The 13,785-nt window shown below is 36.9% G+C and overlaps 1 protein-coding gene across 4 annotated transcripts in view; it reads left to right on the top strand.

Moving 5' to 3' along the window:
* The window catches only part of LOC117326056 (eyes absent homolog 1-like), a 61,268-nt gene extending 52,209 nt beyond the window's left edge, over window positions 1–9,059 (top strand). For 3 of the 4 annotated variants that reach the window (XM_033882652.1, XM_033882650.1, XM_033882653.1), the window contains 5 exons: window positions 1,614–1,774; window positions 2,690–2,804; window positions 3,253–3,374; window positions 3,630–3,730; window positions 4,308–9,059. In XM_033882652.1, the coding sequence (XP_033738543.1) occupies window positions 1,614–1,774; window positions 2,690–2,804; window positions 3,253–3,374; window positions 3,630–3,730; window positions 4,308–4,388 (580 nt within the window). In that variant the 3' untranslated portion in view covers window positions 4,389–9,059. Of the gene's footprint in view, window positions 1–1,613; window positions 1,775–1,831; window positions 1,987–2,689; window positions 2,805–3,252; window positions 3,375–3,629; window positions 3,731–4,307 lie in introns of all 4 variants that reach the window. The other variant, XM_033882651.1, reaches the window with a different exon arrangement.
* Window positions 9,060–13,785: the final 4,726 nt, after the last annotated feature.

The following is a 13,785-nucleotide window of genomic DNA, read 5'->3' as shown; positions in this document are numbered from 1 at the left end:
TAAGCAGATTTAACGTTCCAAAATGTCTTGTTTTTTATGGCTTTTCTTTTGTGGAATTTTTACAGGTTTAGATGCAGGCAGGTTTTATGCAGATGTTGTAATCTCGGCTAATATTTTTTATTCCTTTTTTATCTGTTTTTATCCTTCACAAGTTCCCTCTCAGAATTTCTTGGGTATTTGCTGGTTTACACAGGGGGCGGAGTCCCGTCAGTGAAATAGACAATGATGGACAGCAAACGATGTGTGCTTAAGTAGTAAGGACGTAGACTCAATACTGACGGTCCATCAAGATATAAACATTGACATTTTCATACTTTCAACAATTTGACCTTTGACCTGTAAATAAAATGTTTTAAATTCATCAATGGTCAGGTCTATTAAAATGTTGATCAGATGACAAATAGGTTTATATGATGAATATTAGGTTTAATTCCTCGTCTAATAACACACTTGACATTTGAATTAAGTAATAGAAATAGACATCATGATACTCTGACATCACTCGGATAGGTTTAGACTTGAAGTCAAAGTGACTGGCAGTATTTAAGTCTTGTATGTTTCAAATAAATATTGGCATAAAAAATGGTCATGTGATGAAAATGACTTTGGATTTGTTTACATTTTAAATGAGATTGATGGAACTTGAATTTTCAATTTCGCCTGAGCAGTCCATCATGTAAATGGAAGTTTCGATATGTCAGTGTTAATTGCTAGACAATGTTGGTTAAGGCACTTTATTTCGATTAAAAATATTTCACAAATATTTGCCAGTTTTAATAACAAGAAAAATTGTATTGTAATTTAGATTTTGAATATAGATGTTCAGAATTATCTTGGTTGATTGAGTTCTAATTAACAATATCTGTCTAAATATTAAAACTACGAACAATTTCATTGTAACCATTTAATATTGTAACTTGTAACATTGTCAGGCTGAAAACAGAGTCAGTGTTTTGACAAAACACTCCTCTGCATTGATGTCGGAATATTTGAATACAAATTAGTTATGGAAAAACTTGTCATACTTTTATATGTAAAACAAAATTTTTTTGTAACGAGTGACATTCTCATACGAGAATGAGGCTTTCTCAGAGCTTCTTATCGAGGTAAACATCGTCCTCTCTGTCTGTTCAATGGTATTTTTAAATGTTCTGTCCTTTATGCAACCTGGCTTTGTGTAGAAAATTGTGTTGTTGATGCATTGGCTTGATAGGATAGTCATTACGTGGGTGACGGGGGTCAACAAGTGGATTTAACATTTATATGTGACAGCGTTTTAGTATGGAATAGTCTGTAACTGTTAAACGTTGAGAGTTAATGATTTTCCTCTGTAATTATAGTAGTAGAGGAGGCATTTTGACACATAGTCTCCCTTACAACTGCGATGAAAAGAAGAAGAAAAAATGAAAAAAAAGTTTTGAAACTAAAGATTAGGTACATGTTTTCTTCTGATTTTCAAAGTGTGAATTGTTGAAATTGTTATCATATAATATCAAAATAAGTGTCCAAAAAATTCATAACGAAAAGGGGAAATAGGTATTCTTCTGTTTGAAGAATTGTAAAGGGATTATATTTGTATGTGAAAGTCAAAGTGAAGTTTTTTTTCCCTACAGTACATACAACTTCGCAACAGATGGCTTCCGGGCCGCCGCAACCAACGCCAATTTGTGCCTGGCGACGGGCGTTAGGGGTGGAGTTGATTGGATGAGGAAACTTGCATTTAGATATCGGCGACTGAAGGAGATCTATAGTAGCTACCAGAATAACGTTGGAGGTACGATATATGATTGAACTGTGTTTTCACCGCTTTTCTCCCTCTCTCTCTCTTCAGCACGTACAACTTCGCGGCAGATGGGTTTCATGCAGCAGCTACAAATCCCAGTATACTTGCTGGAATGCGAGGGGGAGTGGATTGGATGAGAAAGCTAGCTTTTAGATACAGAAGGATTAAGGAAATGTATAATAGTTACCGAAATAATGTAGGAGGTACGATTCATATCATTTCTAGTTCTAGACCAATCAGATTTTAGCTTACTTCTTAACCGTCCAATCAGATCACTTGATACTTTACCTGTGATAGACCGAGAGGATTTATTTGATTTAGTTTGATATAAAATAATTACCTGGTACTTTGTGATAATTGCTGTCAATGTGATAGTTCTTCTTTTCCAAACGTGTGTGTATCTTAAAAAAAAAAGTTTTTTGAAAACTGGATAATTTGGGCAGGGGATGGTCTTTTGCAAGCATTCGTTTATCACAGGTAAATTTCTATTAGTGTTAATGATGTAGCAGTAGTTACGATTACCTTAGATTGTTATGGATGTTGGGCTGGTTTAAAAGTAAGAACAATATTTAAGAATCATATATTTCTGATAAATATGGCTGACATAAATTCCTTAGCATTTCAGTTGTAAAACATCTTTCATTGAATCTGCATGCATTTTGCCTGTTCAGTTTTCAGTATAATGTTTTTTGTCCTGACTAAATCTTTGATGGATAAATACAAAATTTAACATATGTAAGAGAAAGCAAAAAGTCATTGTGTAATGCATATATCATTATTTTTCATTTTAAGACAAAATTCACTTCTTCATATCAATGAAAAATGTATAGATAATATTCATGGAATGATATCACTTAGCAGACTGATTTTGATATTATAACAAAACTGTTCATTTTGTGTCGGCAGGTCTGATTGGTCCACAGAAACGAGAACAGTGGTTACAACTTCGCCAGGAAATCGAAGCAATGACGGACAACTGGCTTACGTTGGCGCTCAAATCACTACAGATCATCAATTCACGGTAAGTAACCTATATAGCTACCAATTGTACAATTATACTCAAATCACTACAGATCATCAATTCACGGTCAGTAACCTATATAGCTACCAAATGTACAATTATACTCAAATCACTACAGATCATCAATTCACGGTCAGTAACCTACAGTACACCAAATGTACAATTATACTTGTGCAGGGAGAGAATATACCTGTATTTCATAAGATTCAACAAATTTATGGACCCAACCTTTGATGTTTATCTATAACATCCATACCTGTACAATGTATTACAAGTCAGCCCTGAGACTCGCCAAGTTTTTAACTCCATTAAATATTTTATTGAGGCAATCGAATTGCAGAAGTGATGTCACAACCAATAATCCTGTCATTTTTGCGTTTCATTTGCTTTACCAATTTCATTTGATCTATTTCTTTTAAATTGGTATATGTACTTTCACTTGTTTCAGGTCAAACTGTGTGAATGTGTTAGTGACGACTACCCAGTTAGTCCCGGCCATGGCTAAGGTACTCCTGTACGGACTTGGGGGTGTGTTCTCTATAGAAAACATATACAGCGCAACAAAGATAGGTAAGTCACAATTAGTCCTCTCCCGTACCTAAATATAGCTTTCTATAAAATCACGTATAATGATACAAAAAAAAATATATTGTTTTGTAACCAATCGAGAAATATTTTTAGGATAAATTAAGTGATATCAAATTTTCAAAGGATATTTTGTCATAAAAAAGAGGCTTATGCAAGGATGAAAATTTTTCAGCATTTTAAAGACTAAATTCATCATTTTCGATCAACATTTGATTGATGAATGTTGTTATTTTGCAGGAAAAGATAGCTGTTTTGACAGAATAGTAGCCCGATTTGGTAGGAAATGTACATATGTTGTTGTTGGCGATGGTCGAGATGAAGAGCAGGCAGCTAAGCAGGTATGCAACAAAGTCGCTGATTGGTTGAATTTGGAAAGAGGAATTAATCTTTGAATTCAGGAAGACTGAAATTATCTCAGAAAGATTGGAAAATTTTCTTGTGAATATAGATTGAATATCAAAAGAAATAGCATATTAGAATGTAAATAACTTGAAGTAAAAGATTAAACATAACAAATGTGATGTTATTGTCCTGTGATAAGTCCACCCCCTAATTTGAGTCAAACCTCCTTAACTTATGACAGGGTATATTTGGTATACCGTTAATATAAGAAACCGTAACTAAGTTTACATAATTTGTTATGTCCCTGCGATCAAATCCTATATAATATATTTTTTTTACTGTGCTGAGAAAATAGGCCGTGTTTTCTGTCTGTCCATATAATACGTCCGTCCATATAATATGTCTGTCTGTATAATACGTCCGTCCATATAATTTGTCCGTCTGTATAATATGTCTGTCTGTATAATACATCCGTCTGTATAATACGTCCGTCTGTATAATATGTCTGTCTGTATAATATGTCCGTCTGTATAATATGTCCGTCTGTATAATATGTCCGTCTGTTTGTTGCAGATGAATTTCCCATTCTGGCGAGTAAGTAATCATTCCGACATAGCAGCCCTTAACCATGCGCTGGAACTTAACTACCTCTAACCAAGGATTGTAATCTAACCCAGCATTAGCCCAACCCTGTCGTCATCACACATTGTGTACGGACAGCTGGACAGACTCTGTTAAACACTGAAGGATAGGCAGTTTGTGTACAGACGAATGGACAGACATGTTGAAACATGAAGGCAAGCAGTTTGTGTACAGACGAATCGATGGACATGTTGAAACATGAAAGGCAGGAAGTTTGTGTACAGACGAATGGACAGACATGTTAAAACATGAAGGCAGGAAGTTTGTGTACAGACGAATGGACATACATGTTAAAACATGGAAAGGCAAGCAGTTCGTGTACAGACGAATAAATGAACATGTTGAAACATGAAAGGAAGGCAGTTCAGTAAACAAGAAAAGGAATGTTAATTTTATCAGACAAATTTACACATTCTTACCTGCTTTTATTAAACACTAAGAGGCCGGGATGTTTATGTGTTAAAGCCTGGTGTTTCTCATGTTATCGGAGTCTGTGAAGCCCTTGGACCATTGGTTAATGTCGCCTTGTATTCCAATACTTATAATGGATGATGCGGAAAGTCCCTGGCACCGTTGACTGGACATAGCGACATTTACTTTGCTATGAATACTCAGGATACAGCTCTGTAATGATATGGTGTTTGAACGGGACGATTGTATTGGATATTACATGATGCCATTTTAGGATTTGCTGCATTTAACCCCTGTTAATATTACTGTTGCATGCTGGGACATGTTGACAGTTCAGTGTGTTCATTCGGTGAAGAAGTGATAGAGGAGAGACTGTTTTCATACAGCCTTCGCTGTCATATATTGTGTTTGTTAACAAAAAGTCCGGAATATTGAGATAGACCGAGATATAACCGTTAGCAATGTATTAAACTTTTGGGAAAAGGATGCGATCCAAAACCACAGAAACTATTTTACTACTGTTGTGCGGATTTCCATCATATTCGCCTTGTAATGTGCCAGATCAGGGCCTCAACCACCCTATATATAGAATACACCTTACGATATTGGAGGTTTCCACGGTTATCTGGTATGACACTGCAAATGATACATTCGCTCAACAAGAGATTCCAGGTCCAACCACTAATATGACTTATCCAACATTTGTCCCGGCCTATTGGAGGCAGAGGCCTGTCTGATCCTTCCCTTCATCCCTAACCATGACTTAAAGCGTGACGACGTAGTATGTGATCATGATTGTTTTATATATAAAGATATTAACGGCTGGTGACATTTTTTTAAAGGACATAACCAGCTCACGTATATATATTTAGTGTTGTGTCCCGAGGTTGTACTTACCAGTTGGTGCTTTACATCTTGTACATCATCTTCTGGTCATCAGGGTGATCTCCCCTTGTCATTGTCGCGACATCCACTTCTGGCCGTCGGAGAGATTTCTTTTTGTCATTGCCACACGACATCAGGGTGATCTCCCCTTGTCATCGCTGTGACAGCTCTCTTCTGGCCATCGGAGATAATTCTTTTTGTCATTACCATGACATCAGAGTGACCTGCCCTTGTCATCGCCATGACGTCATCCTCTGATAGTGGTAGATTCATTATGCCCTGATCATGGATAGAACTTAATGTTACTATCCCTTGATTGTGTATGTTAATTTACAGAGACCATTTGTAATGACTTCATGTACCCAACAAAACAACCATATCGTGGCTGTTACGGTAATCGTTCATATGTGCCTCTTGTTTGGGAAGTGTCTGATTCTTTTTATGTTCAGAAGTCATTATTTCTGAAGAATATGTGAAAAGTGATGATGTATTTTATGTACTGAAGTTTATGTTTTAAATGGCTGTGACATGCCGCAATAGTTCACACCTAGAACACAAAACTTTCAAACCTACCCCCAAATTCATATTTCTAGGGAGGGCTGCCGTTTTTAACCCATAAGAAAATGTTTTGTTTTCATATATATATAATGAAATATATTAATGTTTTTATCATGAAATATTCATTAATCATTAAAGGTGCATGTACCAATGTTAAGTCATAGTCAAATAAACTAAAATAACTCCATACATATAATGATTGGCAAATTTTTTTTTTGGGGGGGGGGGGGGACTGAACAAAACAACAACAGATTCATCAACTAAGTAATGTTATTAATGTGAATTTTGAATTTTTTAAGTGGTTTCTTTGTCTTTATGAAATAGTATTAATAGTACATTGAGAGAAATGCAAAATGCTTCATTTGGAGGGAGAAATCGGGCAGCCCTTTCAATATAAAATTCTGTAAACCAACTTATTTTCGCGGGGACCTAATTTTGCATTTCCATGTCTAACGACCTTTTAGTGGTGACTTGATTTCGCTATTTACTGTCATAAAAGGCCTGATTGAAATTTTATTGAGGTGATTAATTTTTCTGGATTTTAGTCGCCCACAAAATATGCAAAAATAAGTTGGATTACAGTAGATCTTTCCAGATCTCCACAACTCTTGTTAGTATTTCAAAAATATCATGGCCCTTCCAAGAATGTTCTTTACTTCTATGCTTAAAATTTTCTATCCCTGTTAATTTTTTTAAAGCTTTAATGAAAATTTTATTCATTAGAACATTTTTATTGTATACTCTTTTAACATATAAATATTTAAATCTTTTTTACTCCAAGCATTGGTTTGGTACCAAAGAATTTAAGCAGAATTAAAGCATTTTTTTTTTACATGATGAAATGGCAGATTCATTTATGAATGGCCAAGATTTTTGTATATGATACATAAACTATTGGTTATTTTACAAAGTCTTAAGACAGGAAGTTTGACAATTGCATCAACTGCATGAATTGATAATATAATGAATTTCCTGAGATAAACGGCATATATATTTTTTTGGCTTATGACTTTGTGTATGAATGACTTCAAGGTATGTATATATATTTAGCAAATACATTAAAAGAAGTTTCATTTATTTTGAAATTTTGAAAAAAGTATATTTGAATGAGAAAAGAGTTATGTTGAATCAGTATCACTTCAACTCTTGAAATAAAGGTAGCTTCCTCAAAACAGCTTTAATTGATATTCATAATGGAAATTTTCTCATCAATATCTACCTTATGATAAATTTTGATTCCAATAAATGTCAAAGTTACACTTCTCATTGGCTTTAATGAAATTTTGGTATTTTCTGATATTTCAAGATTTCAATGTAGAAATATATAATCAAGCAAAAATTGTACCTGGGAAAAGGTTTTGTTATTTTACGAATTCTGAATGTCAGTATTGAATGCAGAAGACAATCAAAAGCCAAGCTTTACGGGGATGGGGACAATTTTCTATATGTCGCGTCAAAATTTGTTTAACACATTTTTACCAAAGGAACTTGCATTTTTTAATTGTTGTATGTCTAAAAATAGCATCCACTCGATAGTAAGCCAAGTAAATTGGAGTTATCTACTCTTCAATGGAGTAGGTGTGAGTTTATCGTTCAATAATTCACAGTCTATCCATAGATCAGGTTTTCTGAGTTCTGTGGAAGGGATGAGAATCGTGTTTCTAAATCAGCATTTTATGAATGATATAACAAATATTTAACATATTCATTGTTGCGTTTTTGACCAACCAATTGTAAATGTATTTCGACCACATATTTATCTTCTATGCCATGACCGTCAATCAAAAAATTGTCAAAGACAGGTATTTTAAATATCACAGAAAAAAACATGAATTAAATGGCAAAATATGAACAGAATTGTTAGAATCTTCAGTAAGTGACGGCCATATATATAGGAACCATTTAAACAACAATGGTCCTTGTTCATAGCGAAGCTAGTTTGATATTTCAATTTCGGGAAATAATTCATAAAGTAATTAGGAATTAAGATTCTAACAGTATTTTTTTGGCTGTTGTATATCAATATGTGTTTTCATATAATGAAATCAGCACACATATTTATATACGGTTTTGCACACAAGAATAATATATTTATATTACTTGAACTACATGGGGTTGTTATGGCAACCACACTTCTATTTTGTAGATGTCTTTTAACAGTTTTATCAACAGTATTTCCCTTACCGTATATGTCCTGTAATAAGCCCATGTCCTGTAAAAACGCCGTCCCTTCCTCCTTTCCATCAAAAAGTTTTTATATTTCGGTGGTTTCTTTCTATCAGTTCTGCCATGAGAATGGTGAGATGAAATGGAAGGAAACGGGTAGTACTAGATTTACGTAACCTCGAGAACAAGATACCTGGGTTTATTACAGGTTAATTATGGTATATGTATAAGGCTGATGTTTGTGTGGGATTAATACCTAGCCTAACCAAAGAAGTTATGATAAATACTCTCACATAAACATTGTGGTCAATTCTGACTACAAATGTTGAGTGTTTTTGATTTTTTTTTTTTTTTTTTTCGTTTTCAACCGTGATGTCAACTTTGTCTTTACACATTGTCCAATCAGATTAGAGATGTTTTTAATCATTAATGAAAAAAAATTATGCTTTTATTTCATGAATAAACAATATCATTGTAATACACTGTCTTTGATTGGTTGGGTTTGTTTTCATTGGTCCAATGAAATGCCCTGTTATATGGGGCTGGCCATCCATTGTTATGTATGGTGTATGTATTGTAATGTATGAATGGTTTGTGTGTGTCTCCAGGAGACACGTCTGTACAACAGTTACGTCACCAATAAAGACAGGTGTATGGATGTGACCGGTCTTTTTTTTGTCTTTTACCAAAAACATTTTAATGTACAATGTAGAAAGTCAAACCTGCTTAAGAAACTATTTACATACTTAAAGCAAAGAGTGAATTTTTCAGTGGTCAAAATTTTCGTGGTTTTAAAAGATTTTAGCAAAAAATCATAAATCTTTCATAGAAATTATTAAATGAACCTAAGCTTCACTCTTCTTCTTTATCAAGATATACATGTAGCAAAAATTAAAGACCCATTAAATTGCAACCTTTGCAGTATTGCGACTACCTGTGTTTGGAGAGCACTTCAATGCAGTAACTGTCATGGATACAAATCTGTATGAAGAAACCATTTTGCAGCTTCCTCAGTCTCTGATGCCTCTGATGACAGCTGTTTATGATGAATCTTGCCTTCCTTATCAAGAGGGATTTTATTTTTACAAAACGATGAAGAGTGTCATTTGACTGGGACATCCACAGCTCTGAATTCAAGTATTGGGACACATTTTATGAAGAATGTCTTCGGATCAAAACTCACAGATTCAAACAGAATTAATTTGTAAAATATGTTTTACAAATTATTTTTAAACAAATTTCATGAAGAACACGAAACACTTCAACATTAACAAGCTGGAACAAAATTAATGAATTGAATCTTTCCAGTGGTCTTTGACAAATTGAGACAAACTTAATTAATTGAAATTCAATTTGAAATCAACAACAAAAATTGACATCATAACAAAACCATAATTCAAACTCAAAATCCATAAAGCAAGGGCAATATATGAACAAAATTGTAGATTTACATGAAGACGGTTGAAAAAGTACAATGATACTAGGACCAGGTGTTCCAGAGGAGTAAGCATCTCTTGCTTCATCAACAGTACACACCATACAATTTTAGGTCAAATCCAGTTGAAGTCAAATTCTACAAATGAGAACTAGGTGGCCACTAGGGATATCAGCAAGCATCAAACATGTTCAACTTGATATTGTATAAGGAAATAGAACATCTCCAAATGAGATCGTTACATCAACCACAACACTCGCCCATGGTCCTTGTCAACCTGCATCATTTGAAACCTCGTGTTGTTAATTTCTCTACCAGTATTCAACATCTGTCATGCAAATCATAATGGTAATAAGCCCTTGAATACCATATCAACTCGGACACAGGAAATATGTTACTATCAAGAAATGGAATATTAACATTTCGGAAATGGAAATCACCATGCTTACTTATAAATTTTCCTTGCTGGTTATGTCAGTACACTAATATTTCGAGTATTTTAACTATATACCATATACATTCAAGATATGAATATCAGAATACAGGATCCACCATGCCAGGGATTACTTTCCACGTGATTGGTCCACCATTCTCGCTATTACTCTCCACGTGATTGGTGCATCATTCATGACATTACTCTCCTCGTGATTGGTGCAGCATTCATGACATTACTCTCCTCGTGATTGGTGCATCATTCATGACATTACTCTCCTCGTGATTGGTGCATCATTCATGACATTACTCTCCTCGTGATTGGTCCATCATTCATGACATTACTCTCCTCGTGATTGGTCCATCATTCATGACATTACTCTCCTCGTGATTGGTCCATCATTCATGACATTACTCTCCTCGTGATTGGTCCATCATTCATGACATTACTCTCCTCGTGATTGGTCCATCATTCATGACATTACTCTCCACGTGATTGGTCCACCATTCAGGGTATTACTCTCCACGTGATTGGTCCATCATTCATGGCATTACTCTCCACGTGATTGGTCCACCATTCAGGGTATTACTCTCCACGTGATTGGTCCACCATTCAGGGTATTACTCTCCACGTGATTGGTCCACCATTCAGGGTATTACTCTCCACGTGATTGGTCCACCATTCAGGGTATTACTGTCCACGTGATTGGTCCACCATTCAGGGTATAACTCTCCACGTGATTGGTCCACCATTCAGGGTATTAATCTCCACGTGATTGGTCCACAATTCATAGTTTTACTCTCAACGTGATTGGTCCTCCATTCAGGGTATGACTCTCCACGTGATTGGTCCACCATTCCGGTTATTACTCTCCACGTGAATGGTCCACCATTCCGGTTATTACTCTCCACGTGATTGGTCCACCATTCTCGCTATTACTCTCCACGTGATTGGTCCACCATTAAGGGTATTACTCTCCACGTGATTGGTCCAACATTCATGGTATGACTCTCCACGTGATTGGTCCACAATAAGGGTGTTACTCTCCCCTTGATTGGTCCGCTATTCATAGTTTTATTCTCAACGTGATTGGTCCTCCATTCAGGGTATGACTCTCCACGTGATTGGTCCACCATTCCGGGTATTACTCTCAACGTGATTGGTCCATCATTCTGGTTATTACTCTCCACGTGATTGGTCCACCATTCATGGTATTACTGTCCATGTGATTGGTCCACCATTCCGGTTATTACTCTCCACGTGATTGGTCCACCATTCATGGTATTACTCTCCACGTGATTGGTCCACCATTCAGGGTATTACTCTCCACGTGATTGGTCCACCATTCATGGTATTACTCTCCACGTGATTGGTCCACCATTCATGACATTACTCTCCTCGTGATTGGTGCATCATTCATGACATTACTCTCCTCGTGATTGGTGCATCATTCATGACATTACTCTCCTCGTGATTGGTGCATCATTCATGACATTACTCTCCTCGTGATTGGTCCATCATTCATGACATTACTCTCCTCGTGATTGGTCCATCATTCATGACATTACTCTCCTCGTGATTGGTCCATCATTCATGACATTACTCTCCTCGTGATTGGTCCATCATTCATGACATTACTCTCCACGTGATTGGTCCACCATTCAGGCTATTACTCTCCACGTGATTGGTCCATCATTCATGGCATTACTCTCCACGTGATTGGTCCACCATTCAGGGTATTACTCTCCACGTGATTGGTCCACCATTCAGGGTATTACTCTCCACGTGATTGGTCCACCATTCAGGGTATTACTCTCCACGTGATTGGTCCACCATTCAGGGTATTACTGTCCACGTGATTGGTCCACCATTCAGGGTATAACTCTCCACGTGATTGGTCCACCATTCAGGGTATTAATCTCCACGTGATTGGTCCACCATTCATAGTTTTACTCTCAACGTGATTGGTCCTCCATTCAGGGTATGACTCTCCACGTGATTGGTCCACCATTCCGGTTATTACTCTCCACGTGAATGGTCCACCATTCCGGTTATTACTCTCCACGTGATTGGTCCACCATTCTCGCTATTACTCTCCACGTGATTGGTCCACCATTAAGGGTATTACTCTCCACGTGATTGGTCCAACATTCATGGTATGACTCTCCACGTGATTGGTCCACAATTAGGGTGTTACTCTCTCCTTGATTGGTCCGCTATTCATAGTTTTATTCTCAACGTGATTGGTCCTCCATTCAGGGTATTACTCTCAACGTGATTGGTCCATCATTCTGGTTATTACTCTCCACGTGATTGGTCCACCATTCATGGTATTACTGTCCATGTGATTGGTCCACCATTCCGGTTATTACTCTCCACGTGATTGGTCCACCATTCATGGTATTACTCTCCACGTGATTGGTCCACCATTCATGGTATTACTCTCCACGTGATTGGTCCACCATTCAGGGTATTACTCTCCACGTGATTGGTCCACCATTCATGGTATTACTCTCCACGTGCTTGGTCCACCATTCATGGTATTACTGTCCACGTGATTGGTCCACCATTCATGGCATTACTGTCCACGTGATTGGTCCACAATTTGGGTATTACTCTCCATGTGATTGGTCCACCATTCAGGGTATTACTGTCCACGTGATTGGTCCACCATTCCGGGTATTACTGTCCACGTGATTGGTTCATCATTCAAGGTATAACTGTCCACGTGATTGGTCCACCATTCAAGGTATTGCTGTCCACGTGATTGGTCCACCATTTAAGGTATTACTGTCATCGTGATTGGTCCACTATTTAAGGTATTACTGTCATCGTGATTGGTCCACTATTTAAGGTATCTCTGTCCACGTGATTGGTCCACCATTAAAGGTATTACTCACCACGTGATTGGTCCACCATTAAAGGTTTTACTGTCCTCGTGATTGGTCCACTATTTAATGTATCTCTGTCCACGTGATTGGTCAACCATTAAAGGTATTACTCACCACGTGATTGGTCCACCATTAAAGGTATTACTCAACGTGATTGGTCCACCATTCAAGGTATTACTATCCACGTTATTGGCCACCATTCCAGGTATTACTCACCACGTGATTGGTCCTCCATTCAGGGTATTACTCTCCATGTGATTGGTCCACCATTCATGGCATTGCTCTCCACGTGATTGGTCACCTTTCAGGGTATTACTCTCCACGTGATTGGTCCAGCATTCATGGCATTACTCTCCACGTGATTGGTCACCATTCATGGCCTTACTCTCCACTAGATCGGTCTACAATTCAATGTATTACTGTCCACGTGATTGGTCCACCATTCCGGGTATTACTGTCCACGTGATTGGTTCACCATTCAAGGTATAACTATCCACGTGATTGGTCCACCATTCAAGTTATTGCTGTCCACCTGATTGGTCCACCATTCCGGGTATTACTGTCCACCTGATTGGTCCACCATTCAGGGTATATCTCTCCACGTGATTGGTCCACCATTCATGGTATTAC

The sequence above is a fragment of the Pecten maximus genome, chromosome 4 (assembly GCF_902652985.1).
Source record: "Pecten maximus chromosome 4, xPecMax1.1, whole genome shotgun sequence".
In the NCBI taxonomy this organism is placed as follows: Eukaryota; Metazoa; Mollusca; class Bivalvia; order Pectinida; family Pectinidae; genus Pecten; species Pecten maximus.
The sequence above is the reverse complement of the archived record's forward strand: the minus strand, read 5'-3'. Positions and strand labels throughout refer to the sequence as shown.